We start from the raw sequence: 25,755 nt of genomic DNA on the forward strand, positions 1-25,755 counted from the left end.
TGTCCAGGATATTGGAAATACAGAGGGATTCTCTGAACTCTCGTAAGGCCGAGCCCCCCCCCCCAACAGAAACAGATAAGAGCGAAACATTATATTGCTGTGCCTAGAGACTGTGTATATAATTTATATAGAATAGTACATGTTTTGGGGTGGTAATCAGTTTAGCTAGCCACCCAGTTAGAAAGGGCTGGAACTGTTGTGCAGTTAGACTCCTATAAAGGAGTAGGAGTTTCTTTTATGATTTGTTTTTGCCTTAAAGGGACATTGGGCCTGTTATTGTATTATTTACCCCCTGTAAATAAACCCTGTGTAGAGAAGTACAAAGTTTCCTGCCTTCATCTGGGACTAAAGATACTGCAACATGATACAGACATCACAATATATACATGATGTGGTGGGTTCTGGGGTTAGAGCTTGCTGGGATTGTGTTTCATTAACCTTGGGACTATGTATCAAAATATTTAGACAATGAGTCACCAACCAATAACAAGACACAGAAATGCTTGATCACATCTCAGGGAGCGTATAGATGAATCTGTAAATGGTGCCAGTTGCAGTCACTGGTACTCACTTTGAGTGCTGTTGACATGAACAGGCTATTATATCAATCTTCACAATATTGTTTTAACAGCTTCTACTCCTCTGTACCCTAATCTTTCCTCAAAAATGTCTTTGTGTTATTTCAATACATCTCTAGTGTAAATAAAATAACTTTCAATGAACCAATGAATGAGGGTTTCTCCTGCTTTGTATATTATGAATATGTTGTATTATACTTCCTACCTGCCGTGTGCACTGTTCCACTTTCCATATTTGAATGAACATAGAAAGAAATAATTGATAAAATATCTAGGATCTAACTCTATATACCCCATTAGTGGCCGCATATAGAATGAACCCCCTAGACTCCTTTTTCATGAAGCACTGATGCAGGCAATCAAAACAGTGACCCTGAACTCAGAAATGGATCGTGCAAAAATGACCGTACTTAAAGTATAATAATCTATATCAACATGTCAAACACAGTAATAATATTTAATTGGCCGTGATATGTTTTCCTGGAAAGGTCTGTTGCACATTTCATTGTCTACAACATGTTTTTTTCCCCGGGAGTGAAAGAGATTATAGAATGTACACTTTCTTGTAACATTTATTGATGGGACAGGCCTGGATATTCTGATTTCATTATATTAAAGCACGCAGCGATGGAACTTAATTATTCATAATGGCATTATAATAGATTTGAGTGGTTTTGTTGTTGCTATAAACAACAGCTAATTTATCTCTGTAGAAAAGCTGAACTGTAAATGATTACTCACTTAGTGATAGCTCTATGAACTCCGGCAAACGTGAAGAGGCACAGAGTTGGTAGAATATATGATAGTTTCGTTCCTCCTCTGCCTGTAAAGTAAAATGAAATGTACATGTTAGTAACGCATGTCAAAACCACGCTAAAAAGTGTGCTAAACCCATGGTACTACATTACAAACATACCCAATCCCTGCAAACTCTAGCCCCCACACCCACAACATCATATCATATATATTTGGGTCAAAAGGAGTGCTATTGGGTGTGACCAAATGTACACAACCAAAGACAAAAATTCCCAATGATACATCCAATATACCCAAAAATGTATAGTTAAATACTTAACTGTTTGTCTTCCCATGAGTAAGGGTCATTTAGTTAAACTCTTTGGCCAAAGCGTTATAAGCCTGCAGCCCCACCAGGGCATGGTCCCTTTGCAAGTCCTAATACTACTGTATCTGTGAAACTTCTCATTTACCTCTGTAATGGAGGGGGAAATGTCTTAATGGACCAGTCTTCAACAGGCACATGAAAAAACCTGCTACTTAAAAAGTGGGGAAGAGTGAGCTTCAACCCATGGAGCAGGGGTCACTAACCTCCAAACAACTGTTACCAGTTGAAGCTCACATTGCTGTTAGAGTAGTTTGAGCCCAGTTGGGACTCCTATGTAAAAACAAAGGCGACCGCAACTAAACGATACACTGTTTGTGGCAATAATAGTAGCAGAGTTCTAGGATCAAAGAAGAATGCAGCCATATAAGTGTAAAGTAAGTATATTCATGGTCAGGATTTGGCACCCTAGGGAGTGAATAGATATATCGAACTCCCCAAAAGGAACACCACAGTAGGGCCAGCAGAGTTGAAAATGCCCCCAAGGTAGCTGTATATTAGTAATAGGCAGCCATAGTAGTGTTATATAGTATAATCACTGCCCAGCATAGTGGTGTGAGATAATACCAGACTAGTATACCAGAATATAAATAAACTACAGTAAGCAGGGAGTATACTGCTGGACTGAGTAACTGATTATTCATTACCCAATCGGCACCATCATGCTTGTACTGTATCAAAATTAAGGCTGAAGCGGGGGTTCTACCTAGTTTTCTCTTGGGTCTCATCATAGGCAGGAAAAGAGAGTGCTGTCTTAATCAAGAGCTGCAATAAAGCCCACAATGCATTGAGGAACAGTTTGTTCTGGGGTACTAATAATAAGCATGGCAGCACTGGACAATTAAAGATGTCAACCTCTAAACGCCAACATTGGTGAGATTTGGTACAGTAGCTCTGGCCAAAAAAAGGATTCCATGAGACTCCATTGAAGTCTAGGAGACTATTGATGCTAAGAATCCAGGAGACTGGCTGAGAATCAGTGAACACATTTGGATATTAAAGAATCAAAGTAAAGGTATATTTAAATCAGCATTGTACTTGTCACTTTAACATGGTGACAAAGATGAGATATTAGGGGGTCTGGCATAACAACATAACAGCATTTAGGATGAAGCCATTTTGTGTGAATATTTCAATCCGCCATCTTGTCTTGTCTCTGTGTCTAATTTCTGTGTTTCATTTCTGTATAAACAAATGTGTGAAGCAGAGAATGGAATTTTTTCGCTCCTAGCTAAATTTATTGACTCTTCCTCATCCAATCAGCTTCAAATTAAAAGCGTAAACAGGCTAAAAGTTATGAGAACCCACGAGATAAGCTTAGATTCTTGCAGTAGAACCAATTCTCACAACATATTGCTAGGTGACAGAATAGGCACATCCCATTTAACCCCAGAATGGTTTTTAGCTGACAGGTAGTTATACAATATTGTTATGTATTACAAAATGACATCGACTTTAATATTGTTATGTATTACAAAATGAGGTAATGTTTAGTGACGTGCAAGCCCCCCCCATAAAGGTGTGGAGCTTTAGGATTTAGGGTATAAATATATGGCATACCATGTTTATTGTTTAGAGAGCTTTTGTTTTGAAGCTGTCTCCGTTGTGCACTTGACTTGAATAAATTCACGTGTTATTCTGTTTTCAAAATAACCTCAGACTGTGTTTCTTATTTACGTTTTTCTCAGATGGCGCATTCCGAAATAGGGACTCAATATCATCGGAATCGAGCACCCGGATGAATCACTCCTCCATCACTCAAACCTGAGCGCTCATATGAATCAAGGTAAGGCTACCTGCATTTTTTAGACAAACAGCCTGATTAAATTGTTTTGAGTGGTGCGTGGAGCTGATTTTTGAACGGTGTCTTATCTGATGTGACGAGTAAGAATCCCTAGCAGTTTCACGTGAATTTATTATTCTCTGTTCCTGTATTCATTTTTAAGTGTAAGAGTTGTTAAGAGTTGTTAGGGGCTACGGTAAGAGTCCCGTTAAAAGTTTTGGTGTTTTGGTGATGAAGGTGAGTGTTTGTGTGCGTAAAGGGATTGTTTTCAGACCGTCCTGGGTTGTGATAAATATTTTTGTTGTCTGAGCAGGACGGGTCCCTGATTGTACATTTGCTCTGTTTTGTCATTTACATACCAAGTGAGTTATTCATGGAGATCTGGTTAGAAAGTCTTATCTGTATCCATGTTATAAAAATATAAGGTTTATCAGGACTGGGTTGGACCCGCTGAAGTGATTCAAGTTTTTCTTTGGTATAGTTATGGTGAGAAAATGTGATTGGGGAACAGTCTTGTGACAGGTCCTTATTTGCATATTTACGTTTTTCTCAATGGAAAGATCTGTTTTATTCTGTGATATATGCTACACGCATGCATAAAACATCATCTCTGCTTAGTTTTCTTGTAAAAAAAACATGTAAACTAGATTGATTGTTATTACCACTGGAAACACATGCCAGTTTGCTTACTCATTCACAGCACCAATCCTCCACTGTCCTGAGTGCCAGTGGGACGATATTATATGGCCAGGAGAATCGCCCAGGAAGGATTGAAGACTTCCGATATTATTACTTGGCATAAAGGATGGGCAAGGACAAACGGATTACAGCTGGATTTCTGTTTCAATTTACATTAAAGTCCTGTGTTGGAGCACACGCTGGGGAAACTGCCACGGACACTCTCAAGAACTGGGAAAGATCGCAGCTAACTACAGTAAATACTGTGTATGCAGAAGACAGCACTCATGTGGGCTCGCATTAAAAATCAACAACACAAGTAATTTATTGTGCCAGATCAACATTTCGGTCCAAACCATCTTGGGAAAGGTCCACGGTTTGGCCCGAAACATCGAACTGGTACAATAAATGACTTTTTTTTAAATGCAAGCCCACGTGAGTGCGGTCTTCATTGTACACAGTATCCACTCAATTTAAATTAAACATGCAGCACTACTTTAAGTGCCCTGTCATATATTGCAGCATAAACTGGAGTGTACACTTCCGAAATGCATTTAATGTACGTACGCTTTAAAATAATTAATTAATGCCCTACCTCGAAAGCCAGTATATCAACATTTGGACATATGTGGAACTGCACCTTTGGAAAGGCATATTAAAGGGGGTCATGACATTTTTCTTCTTTCATAACTGACTCAGGGGCAGCCCCCAAATCCTCGTATAGCTTCATACAACCACTCCCAAATGGTTAGCTATACCCCTCTTTGCCCCGTGAGGTACGAACCTGGAACACGACTCTTGATTTTTCGAGCAGGTACGTTCTCATGTTGGCTCCGATGATGTGATAGCGTTTGTCAAAACCAATCTGGATGTACTTCCCAAAGCGGCTGCTGTTATCATTCCGGGTGGTTTTCGCGTTCCCAATGGCCTGTGTGAAGCAGAGCGAATGAATGTAAGCCGTTTTATCCGGAAAAAAGATACATTGTACTGATACGGGGATACAGTGTGAACTCAATAAAGGCCAGAAACGCAGCAGAAAGTAATTTAAATAAATATATTAGACATGTAAATCTTGGACCAAGATGTCCATGTACAATAGATTATTTAAATTAATTTCTGTTCCTTTCTTGCTTTATTTCATGTAACATACACTCGTATGCTGGAGCATGTGTATTAGGCATAGAATGCATTACTACCTAACCCTATATACAGTGTAAACTATCAGTTATATGATAACATAACAATAGCCTTCAGCAATTAAGGGTATCTGTGACTCTTCCTGATGACCATGCAACCACTCCCCAAATCCCATGCTGACACTAATTTGGCAAACTCTTATTTAGCTGCTTGATGCAATTTCCTAGGACCAAAACCGCTGCAAATTTGTGAGAATTACACGCATTTTGTTATTGGTCTTTGTTAGGAAATTAATTGATACAAAGTGCACAGCGCTGTCTACTTTGGCTTTGAATAGGTATTAACATTATACAGCACTAGTCCACCACATGGCAGCGACAGGATAATGCACACATTTATAAACAATCACCAGACACACTGATGAAGACGTTAGATGGTTTTCCCCCAGAAAAAACACGTCAATCCTGAAAATGGCGATTGCCTGTGTGATTTTAGGGAGGGTCAGAAGAATAAGAAGGACACTGGAGCGTAATTCCATTCAGCACTGACGAAGTTTAAAAGGATAGGAAGTGAATCACGTGACTGATTAGCCGTGACTCACACTTAAGTTGCAGCACTAAAGGCGCTATGCCAACCCTGCCACAGGCCCAAGCATGGTATGTCATGGCCTTTTGCTCCTTTTTTTAATTGGTGTTTTGCGATCCGAACTCCACACGATCGCTCAGGTGAGCTCAGGAGAGAGGTCACACGATCGCTATTGCGGGAGGGGCAGTGGCAGTGAAAGGGTTAAGACGATACACTCTGGACTCTCACTGTCTGTTGAGGAATCAATGTAATATGCAGCCTTTCCATCTTAGGCCTGGGACATGGTAGGATCAGCCTTGCTGACCCGTGCTGAGGCGCGCTCACGCTTAGCACTGAGCCCCTGCAGCCGCAATGAGAACGGCTTTAGCAGAGGCTCGCGCACGCTTCCGCACGCTTGCGGAAGCGTGTGTCTTACCTAAATTTTAGATTTGGCGCCGGAGCGCAGGGCCGGTCACGTGAGCGGTTCACCCAATCAGGGCGAACCAGCTCCGTGACGTCACTGGCCCACCCCCAGACACGCCTACGGACGGCGCGCGCTCTAAGGACAGGGAAAGCACCGCATTCCCTGAGCCTCAGCGTGCCTCCGCACGGGCAAAGTGTCTATGCCCGAAGCCTTAGGCTGCGGCAACGCTGGAGCTGACAGCGCTCATGCTTGGAGAGCGGTGACGTCACCAGCTCTCCAAGCATGAGCGACGGGTGTCCGCGCTATTTCGCAAGCGCACGCGTTGGGGAGGCGTTGCAGGCAAGCTGAGCGCGGTTCAACGTCAGTTTTTTTATTTATGTAAGCGCCAAGCGTGGGTGAGCGTGTGTGCCCGCGCACGAGCGCGCACGCTCCGCGTGACGCTCCGCGTGACGCTCCGCGTGAGCGGGGTCGTCTACATTTGAATTGCTAGATGTAACGCGACGCAAATTGTTAGTCAGAAACCTTTACGACACTTCAATTTCACCAGACTTGTTTGTCGCAAGTATGTCATGAACAAATGAAGCACAAAGAAGCAGATTTTGGTGCATGTCATAGTCTGTGAGTCCCAACCCCACCCCACCCCACCCCACCTACTATCGCCACTCTGTAAATCCCAAACTTGTAGCCATAACTTGAATACATTGGTGCAAGGAAAGGCAGCTTTGCTTTGACTCAGTACATCACACCGTGATACTGTAAACATTTGATTTATAATAGTTAATGTTACTGTCATTTTATAGATGTTCATCTATTTAAACCCTAATTCCAAATGATCCTTTAATTGCCCATTAAGTGTCCTCACAGTTCATGGGATAACCCTCAATATAAGAGCTAGTACAATATGTACTACTCATGCCTGAATCAGTGAGTAAAGGCACAGACTCTGACAACAATGACATTGAGTTTGAAGCAGGGGAACCTGGCTCAAACCTCGGTGCCAGCACCTTCTGAGCATTGGCAAGTCACTTTAACTCCTCCGGGACCAAAAACATAGATTGTAAGGACCTGTGCCGGCAAACAATTATAAGTACAGCGCTATACTGTACAAGAAAAACAATTATTATTATGTCAACTTGCAGCCAATATTGGAAGGGAGCTCTGTGTGGTGTGTTTGTTCACTGGACTGTGTTGTGGTCTCTAACCTTTCAGGGCTCCCTTGTGACTGGTCTGCATAATGAATTTCAGACTTTCTTGTGGAAGTCCCGGGAGTTTGGGAGGAATTGGGGGCTGGGTGTTGTGGTTTGAGCATAGAATTGTGCCGAGGGGATACAAGTCAGATGTACATTTTTAGACATTCAGTCTTAGGCCTCGGCCAGGGTGGCGCTGAGCGGGCGGGCCCGCTCACGCTGGCCGCTATGAAACACATTGAGGCAATGTGTGTGGCCAGCGCGAGCGAGCGCCTGCTCGGCGCTTAGCTGATGCTGAGCGAGTACATTTGAATTTGTCGTCCGCAAGCGCGATTCGTGAGCGGTTCGCCCAATGAGGGCGAACCAGCTTCGTGACGTCATGGTCACGCCCCCCGTATCGCCCCCCTGCGTGCACCTAGCCGGCCACACATCTCCCGGCCGAGCAGGGAGCGTGACGTCACCGCGCATGTGCGCCAGCGCGCTCACTCCCTGCCTGGCCGCAGCCTTTGTCTGGCAGCTGAGCAAATGCCTAAGGCAATATTATGTAGCTGGAGTTAAAAAACATGCTTTCCACTGTCACGTTTCAAATATACAGTGGTGTCAATTATAGTAATCCTAATAGGAAGCTTCACCCAAGATCACAGGCATTATATCCTAGGCTTAAAAGATTTTCTGTTTGAATACATTTATTGATATCAGTAACTCATGGCATCATTTTAATATTACCCAAACATGTGTCTGACTGGCTTTTTTTTTTTGTATTAACCCCTTGAGGGTCAGAGGAGCCAGCAATGCATTGCATACCAGCCAAATGCTTCAAGGTACAACATTTACCCAATAAAATCAGAATGAAAATGTTGCTAATAAAGTATATCCCACAGAGTACATTGGGGGGGGGGAGCGCGGGGCATTGAGCTTTATATGATAAGGTTTGCTATCCCAAAGTCTGGGAACAGTACCTCAGTACACATGTCCTTGTGAAACATACTGGGACATATTTACCGAGTGCTACTCCATATGACACCTTCCATGCTGGAAAACACCCGGCAGCTCAATTATAATAAAAGGAGCATATTTCCTAAGTGGCGTTACCACCTTCCGGTGCCAGAAGCCTGATTATAGGGCCATTTTTTACCGAGCTGTGCCGGAAGGGGACTTATGAAGTAGCACAGCTTAGTAAACATGGCACATAATCATATGCACCTGAAGTTCCCGGAGATAAGTGCTGGGATGGATAACAATCCCACACAGGGAGCTGGGAAAAACTTAACACCACCTCTGACTTTGTGAGAATGATGTGACAAGTATGAGGGCTCGTCCAGGGTGGCGCTGAGCGGGCGCGCACGCTCACGGTAGACACGTTGCGACAATGCACGTGTCCTGCGTGAGCGGGCGGGCGCGCCTGCTCGGCGCTCAACCGCTTGTCGAGCGAGCCAATGAGGGCGAACCAGCTCCGTGACGTAGAGGCCGTGCCCTCAGACACGTGCGCGCACCTAGCCGGCCAGGAAAAGCACGGCCGAGCAGGACGCAGCGCTGGAGCGCCAGCGCGCCTCTACCCACCCGGGACGAGGCCTAAGGCTGTGATTATACCAAGAGCGTCAGTGCAGCAGCGCCCTCCTGTGGCTTCATAAGTAGCGACGCTGCAGCACTACATGTGCACATGCACAAGAGATTTAGGCTTTGGTCCTGCTGCGTCCGGCGGCGCGCGCCCACGTGCGCGCTACTCACCATTTGATGGTGTCCTCCCGAGCAGGTCCCAGTCCCTCCCCCCTGCACGGCTCACTACACGCTGTGACGCGTCAGCCGCCAGGGGATGCAAGAGAATTGTAATCCCAAGCGGCGACGCGTCACGTGGTGTGTCTGTGAGCCAATGAGGAGAGGAGGAGGGGAGGCTTAGGGGAGCGGGGAGGCTTCGGGGAGCAGGGAGGAGAGGGGGGGGAAGCAGCTGCAGCACCAAGGGAGCCCCCCTGCTCCCTCCCACAGACTCTCTCCTCATACGCTGTCAGCAGATGCACAGGGGGGGGGGGGGGGAAGGGAACCCCTGGCACAGACAGTGTGATGGCCCCGCCCCCCGATGTCATTGCCGCGCCCACCGCCCCATTTTGGCCACGCCCCCTGCTCCAGCTCCCGCTCCCTACAGACCGCAGATAGCAGTCAAGTGCCTCTCCACGCGCCGCCTGTCTGCAGTGCGGGCGCGTGGTCTGAGGCAGCGGGGCCTTAGGCCAGGTCCCCGCAGGCTACTGCGGCGCTGCTGTTGGGGACGCTGCAGGGACAATAGCCGCTGCACAATGGGACTGGGCCCGCTGCGAGGGGGGGGCGCTGCGCTCTGCCGACAGTGACTCCTGCTCGCAAGAGAATTGTGATCAGGAGTCGCGACGGAGCGCTAAGCCACGCCCCCCGGCGGTTCAGCCAATGAGGGCAAACCTGCCGGGTGATGTCACGTCCGCGCCCCAGTCACGCCCCCCGTCTTTCCCCCTGCAGAGCAGGGGAATCGGCTGCACGCGCCGCCAGCCTCGCTGACGCACATGCAGCGCAGGTACTGTGGCCGCAGCCTTAGCCAGCGACTGCAGGGGAGACATGCTCAGGTGTCACTTCCTTTACCACAACGCCAGCCTTTCCAACACCAATCCAATGAATTCTTCCATTGAAGATTTGTCCATAATAGTGATTCAGTGAATAATTATCTATGTTCTTCAATGTGTATGGCGTGTTACTTCAAGGTGTATATGGCGTTTCAATGAAGGAAAACTGTATTTTGTATGAAATCCTGAGGTAAATTTTTTCTAGGATTTTCATTGGTTAGATTTTGGAGGAACATGATTGGTGCACTGAACTTCACTTTGATTGGATGGCTGCGTCATGTGACGTGACTGTCGCTGCTTGAAAACACATTTGCTCATCTCCTCAACTGTCTCCTGCTTTGCAGCAGCGAGCGGGGAGACAGCTGCATTTGGTATAAGCAGTTTTCATTTCTGTATAACACTTGTTTTTGCGCCGCTTGGTGTCTCTATAGGAGATTTCTGGTATAATCACGGCCTAAGGAAAATAGTGATGACCCCACACATCAAGGCGCTGATTCTTCTCATCCCAACATATGTACAGGAGGGCCCCAGGTATACGGCAGGATCCGTTCCAGAGGCCTGCCTTATAGTGAAAATCGCCGGAAAGCGGATCCGGCGATTTTCAGTACTGCGCATGCGCAAACCGGCATTTTTGCCGTCCTGCGCATGTGCGACCTATGCGCTGCGCGCGCAACCTGCGGTCTGCGCATGCACGCCGGGTGCCCCCCCCCCCCGTTCTGCGCATGCGCGATTTCAGATTCAACATGGCGGCCCCCTTCTCGGTGCCGCCGTATCAGCGAATTGCCGAAAAGCGGAGCGCCGAGAAGCTGGGCCCTGCTGTACTTAATAACTATTCTCTAAACCAGGGGGGGCTCAACTTCAGTCCTCAAGTCAACCCACCCCCCCAACAGGTCAGGTTTTCAGGATACCCCAGCTTCAGCAGAGGTGGCTCAATCAGAGGCTCATTCGAAGGCCACCTATGCTGAAGCAGAGACTGATTGAGCTGCTGGTACTGGATCAGGGGTATCCTAAAAACCTGACCAGTTGGGGGGCTTGAGGACTGGAGTTGAGCCCCCTGTTCTAACCCCTACTATTTCTAAACATAACCATTCCCGAAATAGCATGTTACTGAAAGGAAGGCGACCGCGTGACACATTAGGCTGCGTCCATACAGCTTGCGTCCGAGCTGAGGCGTGTGCCTGCATGACGTCATCCACATGAAGCGGGTGCGTTTTTTGGCCAAACTAGACGGGACGTGTCAAGGGGTGTTGCGGAGCTGTTTCGCCCTCACTGGCGAACCGCTCACGTGATCTGCCCGTCGCGCCAAGAAATCAGTTTAAACTGATTTCTCCCGCAACACGCGCCTCCTCCTGCTGTCGCGCGCCCGTACGGTCTATGGGCGCAATCAATGCCTTAAGGCATTTGATCGCGCCGCACACGGACGCCTCTGCGCGGTCTGCGGCAGCATGGACTCCGCCTTAGCTTAATATATTTACAGAGTGACACATTAGCTTAATATATTTACAGTGAGAAACGTGTGTGTTAATTCTGCAGCACAATTGGGCTTCACATACATTGTGCTAATGTGCACCAACAAACTGAACATCTACCGTTTGTTGAAAGCTGCATTATGTCTAAGGATGAGGCTTGGGGAGCTCACGTGAGGCTTGTGGGTGTATAACCGGTGACGACAGACTTGTAGAATTCTGATCACTGTTACAGGAGTAGATTTACATTCCTCACATTTCTGACCTTTTCACTCCGCTCCTAGATTTGCCTGTTCTCAGTACAGACCAGGCATGCCCGTCCGTAGGCGGTAAGCAAGTAAGGCCCCACATAGGTGCGGCAGGTCTTTAAAAAAAAATATATATATATACATGTTGGATTGAAGCAGGGGGTGTCTGGAGCTGGATCCCCATTCATTTCAGCTCTGGAGACCCCCTGCTTCCCGAGACACTTACCTCCTTAGGGGGTGCCGGTATCTCAACTCACAGGTCACATGGTCCAATAGGAAGCCTCCTATGACGTCACGGCTTCCTATTGGCCCATGTGATGGGACAGCTAAACCTGAGCTGAGATAGTGGCACCCCATAAGGAGGTAAGTGTCTCAGGAAGCAGGGGGTCCCCAGTGCTTTCATTAACGGGGATTCAGCTCCGGAGACCCCCAGCTTCCTACCTACGGGCCTGAGTCCTGTATATTTTAGTCCTCTTGCTTTCTTACATTTAAAAGCATATTTCTTACTGTACCATGTTTCAGTAGCTTCAGCACTAACACTCTAGTCTACACCTCACCATCACATGCCTTTTAGAAATAAGGTGTGGCCTATTAGAAGTGACACAATATGGTTAAAGTCAAGTTTTTTTAGACCATATTTAAAGAGGTGCTAGATGCCTCACATCTGTGCAATAACGTCGCCTCCTGACATGATCATGTTCTGTTGCATTCAAGCACAACGCCATTCCCTATTCTGACGTGCTTAGACCCTTTTACTGGTTCCACGTCATGTACAGAACTAGCTAACTGGTTCTCCAACTGAGGCCCAAATGTATCAATTCAAACCAAAAAAAAGGTAAATCCTCCTACCCTTCCCCTCCTCCCCCCCAAATAAAACGTTGCAGCTCTCTGCATGGAGGACTTAATAAACAATTAATGTAAAATACTGCTGAAGTGGTTAATCCCTCGTACTGTATGCAGTCGTCTTTTGTTACTTTGAATGCTTAGTACAGTCGCAGGACGGCACGACCATGATGGACTTGCACAGGTACCAGAAGGACACCCCGAGTGAATGTGTTTAGACATCTTATGAGTGTGTCTAGGTAATCTTCTCTGTACCACAAATGTATCTAGACAAAAGTGGTGCTATTGTGAGTTAACAACTGCACCATATGATTCAAAGAAAACAATCCCACTGAAACAATAGGGGTTTTCCGTATAATACACACAGAGCTGAGCTTCTGCGTTGATGCATAGTCCCCTACGTGTACAATTATATGAACTGAACTATTTACTGTATAGTAATTCGACCAAACTGAGAAGGGAAAGTTAATCCGTGTAAATGTCATTGTTTTACCTCCATTATGGGACTAGATGCCAGGACCTTCTCTTCGACATTAGTTTCGCTGGCCGAGCCTCCCACTGTGGCAAAGTAGCGCATGGCATATTTGGCAGAGACTGTTTTTCCTGCTCCGGACTCTCCGCTTACAATGATGGACTGGTTCTTCTCATCCCTGTAAGACAAGCATCCAGCTCACTTAATGACATCTTCGTATCACATTATTTATACTATAAGGACCCTATTTAATACAATAAACGCAGTGCAAGGCATAGTAAACGAATATTGAACTGACAGTGGTGAATTGTTAACTGTGTGCCACCATGATTCTCTTCATATTGTATAAGGGGGGGGGGAGGGCGCTAACGCAAAAGATGCTCAACCCAAACTTAGGTTTGTCTGGGTTTTTCTTTTGAAACTGCTGATCCAAGTGTTTTACATAGTTGCATAATTCAGGGGCGCTCAAACTTTTTTTGCTGCGCCCCCTCTGCCTCTTCACCTCCGGTGGTGTGCCGCCCCCCCCCTCACCTCGCGACCCGCAACGTCATTTGACGCGTGTGACGTCATATGCCCACGCTGCTTCATTTGACGCCGCGTTGCCATGGACACGAGTCCTGACGCCGGCAGAGACAAGGTAAGTTTAGAGTTGCAGGGGCCTCACGCGATCCCCAGGCATTTAATAAAATCAAAATACTAATAACTACACGTCATTTTTAATTTCCCCAAAATAACTCAATATAATTGCCTAGGGAACGGGTGCTGTACTATAACAGCAACATGTGAGGGAACTGCTACTTTAACCCTTTGGGCTCCCCAGGACATACCACGTCCTGGGCTCTGCCACGCTCAATGCCCCATGACCAGTGGCGGATTTCCCATTAGGCCAGGGCGGCAAAATTTGGGGACGGCAAAAATGTCCGCCCCCATATGCAACGCTCTCGGGCCTATCTGGCCTGATAGGAAGGCACTTAGCTGTGGCGGCCGCCTCCTTACCTTCCGCCCTCATCATCCTCCTGAACCGCAGCGGACGTCACCAATATGACATCACATGGCGTCTCGTTGACATGGCAAAGTGGCGTCGCAGCATCAAATGACGCAATGTTGGCCCGTTACCATGGCACGCACCGCCGTGCGACGTCACGTTGGTGACATCCTCTGAGTCATTTGATGCTGCGGTTCAGAAGGAAGAGGGGGCGGCAGCAACAGCTACCTAGGGTCGCTGCCCATGACATAGTACAGAAGCCACGTCCAAAACTTCTGCTCGCTTTGCTAATGCCGATCGCATTAGGGGGGTGGCTCCTCCCCTTCTCTTCCACCATCAGTGACAGAAGCGATCACGTGACCACTTCCCCAAGTGGTCATGTGATCAGGGGGCTGTGGTACTCTGGTCCCAGGGGGCCCACTGTCACTCAAAGGGTTAATCCACACTGCTTGAAGGGGCATTGTTGTTTTGTATGTTATCCGATGGAGGTGAAGCGTGCTACTTACAGGTCTGGGGACAACCCCCTTCTACTGTTAACAACATACACTTCATCATGAGAAAAAACAAGTCCAGGACCAGCCTGGCTCTGCCCACCAACAGGAAGCCCTGTCCTCATAACCAGCAACTTAAAAAGTGAATGCGTCACATATAAAGTATTGTAAATCATTTGTAAAATCTTAAACGTTTTCTTTGTTTTAACATTAAAGTGGGCACCCGAAACAAATGTATTCTTGTTCTCGCCGAGAAAAAAAGAGGAAGGATTGGAAAATAGAAGTACGCTTCAGATTACAATGCAGACAAACGTCTATACAGGATAAGGTTTCAAAAAGGATTTCAAACTCATTCTTTTGCCCGATTTGTATATCTAATGTGAGTCACTCGATTAGATCTTAATCGGCACCACAACTTCCCCTTCAACACCTTTGCTCTCATGGAGACCAGCAGCTCTTCGCAATGAGTTGCTGAGCCCTGTGGCAGCACAGGGGTTAACCCCGAGAGCCACTTCCACTGAGCGGCTCACACATAGTCTGTGATTATAACCCAAGGGAGCAGGTTTCCATAAAGATTCTTCATAAGACCAATGAGGGACAAGGCTGGTGCATCTGGGTGCAGTTTGTGATAAGAACCCTACGGGGCTATAACAACCGCACATCCCACAAGCATCTGGAGACTCTGGGTTCCCATCACCCAGAGGTGTTTCCGAGGGAATCAGTCAAGAGTGAATGGCTGGAATATACCACCTTAAATGTGCAACAGTTATGTGCCTTATTAGCCACTGGATGTCATCGCTGCTCTGCGCTACGACAAGAAAAGAGCACGGTCGGAACGCATAAGGGGTCTATGGATTTAGGCAATATTGGAGCGTGTGTCATGGTGTTAAGGACTAGCCTTACCCTGTGCGCACAGCTTGCTACCTGGGAAGTGTCAGTAGGAGGAATTAGGGAGGAGTTACATAATACAAGTATGTGTCCAATTCTGCATGGAAGTATGTCATTTGTTTTCTCCCATTATTAATTGTGGATTAACAATGTGGCATAAACTTTGCCGACTGGTAACAACCTGCACTATGTGGAAGGAACGGTTTCTTATATTTGGCACAACAGCAAATCACACTTGTAGTTGAATTGATATATACACCTGATGAACTTTACACTAAATGGCCTTGCGATTTAGGGCTTGATAACAAGATGCCCAGGGAGCTCATTTCAGAAGTCATAAACCGCGCCTGTAGGTTTTTTTTTATGATTCTACTAACACGTGTAGAAAATTATGTTTCTAATGTGAACAATTGTGATATTTTTAGCATAACCAGCATTAATAATGAAGGAGTAACCGAGATGTCTAATTTGGAAAATTACTATAAAACACAGCTAAAAGTTAGAGCTGAATAAGAACACTTAGCCATGCCCTATGAGGGGGTGTCTATCCCCACGCAGGCGTGATGGGAGAGCTATAACTGCATGCGGTCACAGAGATACAGCTAGACATGCACAATGGCCTGGTTTATTTCACGAACGCGAGGGCGAAACTATTGGAAAAACTGTGTGATGGTGAAAAGTATCCGAGATCTGAGAATCTTTCAGGAAACCTTCCTTTCTTGTTTTCAGATTTCAGCAGAGATGAATGTTTGATGTGGTATCGCATTATGCCAAGAGTACAAGTATTGACAAAACTTGCAGCTGGAACTGCCAAGATACCCGAAAGTCACCAGAAAATGTGCAAATTTAGAAGTCATTTATTCCAAGTAAAATATAGACTTCTGCTGATTTTTGGTTACCCTAGACCAGGAGTTGCCAACTCCAGTCCTCAAGAGCTAACAACAGGTCACATTTTCAGGATAGTCCTGCTTCAGCACAGGCCACTGAGTGAGCCACCTGTGTTGAAGCAGGGATATCCCGAAAAGCTGACCTCTTGGTAGCTCTCGAGGACTGGAGTTGCCCACCGCTGCCCTAGACTGGTTTAAAAACTGTGAATTGTTCAATTTACCAGTTTGTAAGTGAAAACTCCAGTCTAATTAATAAGAAGACAACAGGGTCTTCAAACCCCCATCAATATTTGCAGCACTATAGAAACAGCTTGGTGAAGTAGCTTGCTCACTCAGATTCATATCTGGGCTGCCGGAGATTTGTGTTGTTACAGTCCAATAGTCAAGGCACATTTTAATTTCATGTCACCATGGTACCCATTTCCCAACTCAATGGCTCCATGTCATTGTCTCAAAGCAGGTTCAGACATGTGGATTGTGACCTGCTAAACCATCCCGATTGAAAGTAGGGCAACACATGTCATCAGTCTATTAGCAGTGGTTAGAAGATCAAAGGCTCAAAAGCATAATGGATGCCTGCTAATTCCGCTTGACTTGTGCAGTAATGAAGTCTGCTTGGAGACCAAACCCCGATTTAATACACATTGAAATATGTCAGGATAATCTGTATAACCATAAGGCCAGTCCCCTCTGCAGTACAATAGGACTGTCCACCAACTTACCCATTCAACAAGAAGTGACACAACTGCCTAAAGAATGCATTATGACCTATTTCCGGGAAGTGTTTGTAGCCTTGCTCAAGTGAATTGAAAAAGAACGAGACTGACAAAACAAGTATTCAAATTAGATAGCGTTTTATTTTCCTGTGTGTATTTGTGTTGAACCAACTGGAAATCTAATTGTAGTATTGCTCCATTGAATCTGTCTTGCAGAGTATATTGCATGTATTATTTGCAGAATATTAACTTCCAAGTTGTGTATATGATGGGCATGCCTGGGCTCTCTCTCGCTATTTGTCAGAGAGGAGTTACTTAGCCGGAGATAAGCGAGTATTCGTCAGGATTTATAAGCACTATTATGTCCCAATGAAAGTGAACATACTGCAATAACAATCGAATAGTCATTTAACTGCACACTTCCAACTTCTAGATCGGAGTCCAAGGAATCAGTCTGGAATATTTAGATAACTAGAGTTGTCGACCCCGCAGACTAACCGTAATGCCAATCATACAGTCCTGTTCCAACATGCAAGGATCCTTCACATGGTCATTACTGGGCATGTAAAGACCACACGTTGCACCGAGACAGAGTTGAAGCACTTGGTGTTAGAATTATTCTGTGGAGAAGGAGCTGCGATAACTAAAAGTGCATAAACTAACTTAATATCACTATTCACTGCATTGTTTTCACTTGTGTAACAGGGGAAAAAATGTTCTCTCAACATAATTCATTGCTATATCAGCAAAAATACAATGTTCCTAGCGGAGGTTTCAGAGGTGCACAGTATCACTGAATAATCTTAATTGAGCTACTGATCTGTTTAAAGTCAGCTGCGTAGATCTGAAAACATCAATTACCTTAGTACAGTAAAACTGCATACATCTACAGATGGGGTTAAAATGTAAAACTCTGGGGGGATGTATGCGTGTCTCAGTTTCCTGGCTGCAAGGCTGGTGCAAAATAACTTCATTCATGATAAACAGCCCCCACCCACAGAACATACCACAGAGCCTCATAGCTGCCTCGCTCAGATACAATTGTGTTAGCATTGAAAGTCACAATGGCAAATGCATTGACACTATGTAGGTTTTCTTGGGCCAATATTAAATGAATATATTGGTGTTTTTCTACATGGGCTTTTCTGCCCACTACTAAGTGATCACCCCGAAGGGTTACCTATGTGTTAACTTCAAACAACTGCGGGGGTTACGTACTGTATAAAGCAGCGCAATAAGTAACTCTGGCGTAAAACAGACGCACAGAAGAATAGCAAGTTAGTGTGTCTCCATGCGCCAATGTATAAAACCTATGTGTAGTGCGGTGCGGGTGTCGACATAGAACAGAATGACGCCGGGGGTGGAGTTAGAGGCAAAGATTGGATCTTGGCGGCTGCGTGCGTATGGAAATGATCTGCTCCCCTAAATGTGACAACATTGTCTCAAGTATCTCTTGGCATAAAAGAAAAATGCAAGAAGAAGCAAACAATTCTTAATGCCTTTGTATGTATAAACACGATGCACGCTATACAAATACTAAGAAAACATGTGTCCAATGTAAGAACAAGAATACTGACATACCAACATACTGTACTGTATGCTACTAATGATTTGTGGTGATATATTTATTTTTATGATGTAATTCACAAAATAATCCAATTTTGGGAATATTATGTATACAACAGTGCTTCTCTTTACTACCCGCAAAATCATAATGTTTTGCTAATTGCATCTTTTATAGGGAGTTTAACTCAATGCATTGAGATTATGTAGTTTATGCATCTCTTGAATGTACCCATATTCCCCACAAACACACAACAAGTTTCCCACTCGCTTCAAATAAGTGCAGAAATAAAAGCCTCATTACAGAGAGAATGCCATTCTTTTCAAGATGATCATTTAAGTGCATTAGAGTGGAATAATTATAACCATGTGCATTCATGTCACTGGAGTTTTTAATTGAAGCTGGTTTATCCCAGTCGCTTCCTTTGTAACAAATAGAAGCATATGGGCATCAACACGGTATTTAGAAAACACACACACACACACACACACCTTGGTTTAAGGTCAGATATACAGTATGGGTCCCATCAAAAAGCATGCTCAGTAAACCCATTCACGTCAATGTACTTACTGTATCGTAAAGTCTACAGCTGGAGAGACTTTGTGGTGACGTTCCTAGAACTTCAATGTCATACTGAGCCATGCACTCATTTAATCCCTTATAGCAGTTCCAAGTTCTAGTAGCCATATTGGTCCTGGAGAAGCGTAGAATTGTGTCAACACACTTAGGCTGCGTTTATAGTAGGTGCGCGCGCCTGTCGCGCGAGTGATCCCTGCACTGTGATCCGAGGCGATGGGGAAGCGTGGCTCTGATGTCACAAGGCTGGTTCGCCCTCATTGGCTGAACTGCTCACGTGGCGCGAAAAACAACGAAATAATTGGTCCTTTCTAAAATCTGCCACACGGTCGCTCTTCATCAGTCGCACGCACTATGACCACCCTGATGGAGGCGCTGTGTGTTGTTCGCGCCGCGCGTGCCGTCGCGCTCACCATAATCGTGGCCTTAAAGCATGTTCTACAATCTACAGTATATCCAACTGAAGCAGCCGATCAGGGGTATTTTTCCCCCAATAAGTATAGGTGCAAATAGATGAGCAGTCGACTTCAGCACTGGCAGTAAGTACATCATGAATTTCGTGGCAGATGGAGTTGCAGGTATTTTTTTTCCAACAAAATTGCCCGTTTTACTTTAATGGGGCATTTTGGCTGAAAACTGCCCGATTGGCTGCTTCGATGTATACAGAATAAGCCCCTTTAAAGAAGAGACCTGCTAGGTTTTGAAAGCTTTGTACACTAGAAGTTAACTTATGTAGAACCCTAATGTCGGTCCCCAAAAAGGCATCACCGCCTACAACACCATATTGGGACCATCACTCTTTGTTTTAAAATTTCCCGAGATCGAGATCTGTGAAAAAATTGTCTCTCAGAGATGAGTAAAAGTGGTTGCCGGGGATTGGCAGAAACCCCCAAACAAAAAGAAAGATATCAATGATCCATTACACTCATTCAGGACCACACCCCTCCGGAGCCCAACATGGAGGGCGGGGCCTTACCACCAGAAGACGGGCCCAAGTTCCGTAATCACAGACTAGGTGGGCTCCCTCTGCCGCTGCTGTGTAAGGACCCACTCAACAGGTAGGGCCCCGGCGAGAGGGGGAAGGGACAATGGGGGCCCTTATATTTTTTTTAACTTGCTCCAGGGCCCACCGCTGACTACTGTAGTTCCATCCCTGCCCCTCACAATCCATTTAGTACTAAGGGGACCTACACGTAAAGCCCACTTCTATAAACCATAGTAGGTGTTCATAGAATAACACAATTCAGAATGCCAGGGATTTGGTGTGCCCCAATCCTCATGCTGGGTCCTATTAAATACGCTGAGAAGCTTAGCAATGTATACCTTCCTACAGTGTAAATAAACAATGTATATGTAATCATCGATAACAGTGTATTGCCTCACTTCTTGCTATATTGAATAGGGGGGTTATTCCTCGTACTACCCGTTGAGACATTTGTATTTGGGGTGGAACTTATCTTTCAAACGTCATCGCTTCTCTCAACATTCCCTATATTTTAGTTCCATACAGATGAAATCTGGGATACTGACGTATACATTTTGTTGTTGATGTCCACATTTACCAAATCTTTTCTCTGTGTGCAGTGAGTCTATTTCTGTGATCCAACCTCTAGATATATCTGTTCCTAATGTTGTGGTTGGAAAAGAAATGCCATTTCTCCCCACTGTGAATATTAGTCCTGAAGCTTAATAATGACACCCGATGCTTTTCTTACACAAGAAAACGAGTTTGAACTTCAAACTTATTTCACAAAACCTTAACTTAATCCAATACACTATAAACTGCAGCAACAATAGCGAATGTAACACTATCCTCTCTACTATACAGAGCTCCGTCTCAGTTTGGGAAATGTAATTAGCCAACAATACAAAGCAAGGTTGTATCTTCTTACTTCAATGGACAATATTAACTAGTGTTATAGCCAACATACAATTTACCTCCCTCAAAAAAAAAGAAAGAGCATTACAGAAGAAGATAAACTAGAAACACGACAGCAGAACTATTATTCCAACAACCCACAGGGCTTCTCTTTGTCGTTTTTTAAAATTAATCTACTTATTCTTTTTAACCCAGCAGTTTTGTTTTAATTGGACGTGACTACTTTAGTTTAAAATGAAGATTTCCAAACAGGTTCAGCATGGTTCATTACACCTACGTTTAAGACGAGAACGCATTAAAATTCCCATGAAATATGGTGCCTATAAACAGATAGCTCAGGTCTTCCCTTCTATTATTACCTCCCAGGAGATGTCGGTAATTATCAGATAAGACAGCTGTTCAGAATGTGAAGTGTTTAGCAATAAGGCTCTAAAGAGGTCAGATGGCAGGTGATATGTGCACCTTTATCAACCATGTTCCATGCAAGTCCCCAATGCCCTCCCATCTCAGCCCCAAAAACTAGAAGGTTCTAAGTCCCCAATGTCCACGCTGCGACGGCGATGGTGTGCGCGGCGCACAGAAGCTACGGCCCTCTATGAGGCCGGCCCCAGTAGATGCCTGAGCGCTCCCCGGCACGATGCGCGACCACATTAATGCAAAGACAAGAATTTTGTCTTTGCTAGTGGCGATGGAGCGCTGGCCACGCCACGGCGGAGGTCCAGCCGCGTGACGTCATGGCCACGCCTCGTCGCGATCTTGTCTTTCCTCCTGCAGCTCAAGCAGAGACCGCAGCTTTCACCCATGCAATGCGGCCAGGCGCGCGCACGCGCAGGAGCGGACACTGGGGCCGTCGCCTTATGCATAACCATTTGCATATTTGGGCCCACATTCACAAACCTCCATTAAATCAGGGCTCATAGGGTCGTTACGTAAAACAGGAATGGACGCTATGTTCCGAGTTAATATGGCACTCAAATCTAAGTACTTGCAAAAACAACGTCCGACCTACTTCTCACTCGCAATACTACAAAAGTGTTATGTAGAGGGAGTCTTATAAGGCTCTGTGTATTGTATCCTTTGCCAGTTTCTTGAACTGTTCTTATGTTCTTTTTTATGTTGTAGCATTATTTTCCAATAATGTGACTTTATGCCAGTATTGGCGTTACCGCAATCCAGACGCCATAATAAAGCTTTTTCTTAAGTAGAGCGAAAGAGAGAGAGAGACCCCTATTACAGTGTATATTATATGAGTAACACCAAGTTTAGGTATGACCTAACTAATGTAGGGTAAGTCCCCACAGTAACGGACTTTAATGGATATGTGCATATCGGCTCTTGTCCTCTTTCTTGGAGCAGCATAGTACCCCTTAGAAGGCTAATAATTGATTAATTGACAAATGTTCAGGTGGCCAAAAAGGACAAAAATACAGATGTAGCAGCTACACTTAGGTGGGTTTCTCCTTCATCTAAAGATGAATACATTTGATGTACGATGAAAACATAACCAGATATTTGCCGTCACTGAAAAAAGATGGCACTAAGAAATGATGACTGTGCACAATCCACATTATGATTCAAGGGAGAGAACCCGGGTACTGTGACAGGAGTTGGATCCCAGGCTTTGCTTTGCTTAATTAACTTTGTTGCGGTGCCTTCCATCTTTGTCTGCGGAATTAATTGGCAGACTTGATGTGAGCACGTACATATTCTAGGACAGTGACCATTAATACAGAAGTTCCACTCCCCCCCCCCAAGGTCCCCACCTTTATTTATATACAGTAGATGGGAAGCAGGTGGTCTCCAGAGCTCAGTCACGTTCATTTCAGCTCAGGGGACCCTCTGCTTCCTGAGAAACATATCAGGAAGACTAGCGTTGGTATGTCCTGGCTATTTAAACATGCACGGCATGTGGGCCAATTGGAAGCAGCAGCAGATGACATGGGAGAATTAGCCACCATTTTGGATTCCTTTGAGTGGATGGAACTGGCGCTACATTTCCACGTATGTAGCTAAGAAACTCAGGGGTTATCCAGAGTTTAAATTATCATGGTTCAGGTCCTGCGATCCCCTGCTTCCCACCTAAATAAAAAAAGAGGGGGGTGGAGTAAAAATTTAAATAAAAGAGTAGGTGGAATTGCTGGTGGAATCTACCCACCAAATTAACATGCTTTGAAGACATCCTCTTCTTAAAGCAGCAATACGGGTTAACTTAAATATATATATATTTTTTTTAATAAAAAATTCGTACAGGTTTGAAGCAGGGGGTCTCCGGAGCTGAACTGTGTTAATTTCAGCTCTGGGGACTCCCTACTTCCAGTGTTACCGTAGTGGTGCTGGTGTCCCTGCAGGGAGAGAAACGGTGTGTCTAATCTAATGGTGACTTAAATGTCCCGCGGGCCAATAGGAAGCCGTGATGTCATCCTGTGTGGCTTCCTAATGGCCCGCGTGACCAGGACCTTTAAACTCCGCATAGATACCAGCACTCGCTTCGGAGGCAAGAATCTCTGGAAGCACAGAGTCCCCGGAGCTGAAATTAACTGGGTTCAGTTCCAGGGACGCCCTACTTCAATCCTGTAAATATATATACAGGTAAACCCGTTATAACGCGGTCCTCGGGGTCCACCCCGAGACCACCGCGTTAGTAACGGGGTCGCGCTAATGTAAAAAAAATGGCCGCCGCATCAGCGCATATTCACCCCGCGGTCCCGGCTTCCCCCTGTCACCGCGGGACAGGAGATGGGAGGGGGGATGCCCCTCCGGTCCCGGCTTCTGCTTCCCCTGTCACCGCGGGACAGGAGATGGGAGGGGGGATACCCCTCCACTCCCTGCTTCTGCTTCCCCTGTCACCACGTGACAGGAGATGGGATGGGGATGCCCCTCCGGTCCCGGCTTCAGCTCCCCCTGTCACCGCGTGACAGGAGATGGGAGGGGGGATGATCCTCCGGTCCCGGCTTCTGCTTCCCCTGTCACCGCGTGACAGGAGATGGGAGGGGGGATGCCCCTCCGGCTTCGGCTTCCCCCTGTCACTGCGGGACAGGAGATGGGAGGGGGGATGCCCCTCCGGTCCCGGCTTCAGCTCCCCCTGTCACCGCGGGACAGGAGATGGGATGGGGATGCCCCTCCGGTCCCGGCTTCAGCTCCCCCTGTCACCGCGTGACAGGAGATGGGAGGGGGGATGCTCCTCCGGTCCCGGCTTCTGCTTCCCCTGTCACCGCGTGACAGGAGATGGGAGGGGGGATACCCCTGAGGTTTCGGCTTCCCCCTGTCACCGCGGGACAGGAGATGGGAGGGGGGATGCCCCTCTGGTCCGGCTTCCCCCCGCCGCAGTACAGGGCCCCCTGGCCCCGCCGTAGCGCAGGGTCGTCCTGCCACCCCCCCCATACCCCCCCGCGCTGCACCGGGCCCCCGCAGCATCGGGGGCCCCCGCAGTCATCATCCCCCTCCACCGCAGCACCACCCCCACCGGCACACAGCGCCCCCCCTTCCCCTGCAGCCACATGCCTCACCAATCATCCCCAAGGTAAGGCTGATTTATGTATATGTGTATTGGGAGGGGTGTGTGTGTGTGTGTGTGTGTCAGTGTGAGTGCAGTGTGCAGTGTGAGCAGTGTGTGTGCAGTGTGCAGTGTGTGTCAGTGTGAGTGCAGTGTGCAGTGTGTGTCAGTGTGAGCAGTGTGTGAGCAATGAGCCAGTGTGTGCAGTGTGAGCAATGAGCAGTGTGTGTGCAGTGTGCAGTGTGTGTGCAGTGTGAGCAATGAGCAGTGTGTCAGTGTGTGCAGTGTGAGCAATGAGCAGTGTGTGTGCAGTGTGCAGTGTGTGTGCAGTGTGCAGTGTGCAGTGTGAGCAATGAACAGTGTGTCAGTGTGTGCAGTGTGAGCAATGAGCAATGTGTGTGCAGTGAGAGTGTGTGCAGTGTTTTTTTTTTTTTTTTAAACGGGAGCCACGGGAAAACCACGTTATAACCAAATCGCGGTATAACGAGGCGCGTTATAACGGGGTTTACCTATATATATATATATATATATATATATATATATATGTATATATATATATATATATATATATATATATATATATTTTTAAGTTAACCCGTATTGCTGCTTTAACTCATTAACATTTACACAATAATACTGTACATCTGTACAATTCCATGAAACTTGAACATCCAGGAGATGTTTTTTTTAAATCAGGTAAAGGTACCACATCACCGTGGCTGGGGTGTGTGTCTACCTGCAAAACGGCATTTGTAGGGTGACTGAAGACAGAAGTTAAACACACCCCTCACGTGTGACTATTACAGTGTTATACTCATAATAAACATCCTGCTCATGATATTGGTAATTGAAGTGTATATAGAAATCAGCCTCACCCCGTATGACACTCCTGGAGTTAGTTTTGTCCCGTTCCAACCACAGACCAGTGGACCGTGTCCCTTAGATCACCCCTGTTAATATAGTAGTTATGGTCATAGTTTGCCGTGCTGAATTGTACAACCGGCTAGGAAGCAGTATGAAAATAGAACCAACTCCCTCATTACTGCTCTTTACCTTCAACATGATAAAGTTAGAAAGAGTTTTTCAAATAATTTCAAATATAAAAATATATATATGTGAAGTTCTTTCCTTACATGGTAATTGGCAATCTAACTCCTCGACTGGGACAATTTCAAATGACAGATCACAGAGAGA

At 46.0% G+C, this 25,755-nt stretch overlaps 1 protein-coding gene across 2 annotated transcripts in view; it reads right to left on the reverse strand.

Annotated features, from left to right (window-relative positions):
- The window catches only part of MYO5B (myosin VB), a 340,466-nt gene that overhangs the window by 143,876 nt on the left and 170,835 nt on the right, over window positions 1-25,755 (reverse strand). For both annotated transcript variants that reach the window (XM_075586196.1, XM_075586185.1), the window contains exons 5-7: window positions 13,104-13,260; window positions 4,944-5,087; window positions 1,320-1,401 (exon numbers count right to left, since the gene is read on the reverse strand). In XM_075586196.1, coding sequence (XP_075442311.1) covers window positions 1,320-1,401; window positions 4,944-5,087; window positions 13,104-13,260 — 383 coding nt within the window. The remainder of the gene's footprint in view (window positions 1-1,319; window positions 1,402-4,943; window positions 5,088-13,103; window positions 13,261-25,755) is intronic.

The sequence above is a fragment of the Ascaphus truei genome, chromosome 1 (assembly GCF_040206685.1).
Source record: "Ascaphus truei isolate aAscTru1 chromosome 1, aAscTru1.hap1, whole genome shotgun sequence".
NCBI lineage: Eukaryota > Metazoa > Chordata > Amphibia > Anura > Ascaphidae > Ascaphus > Ascaphus truei.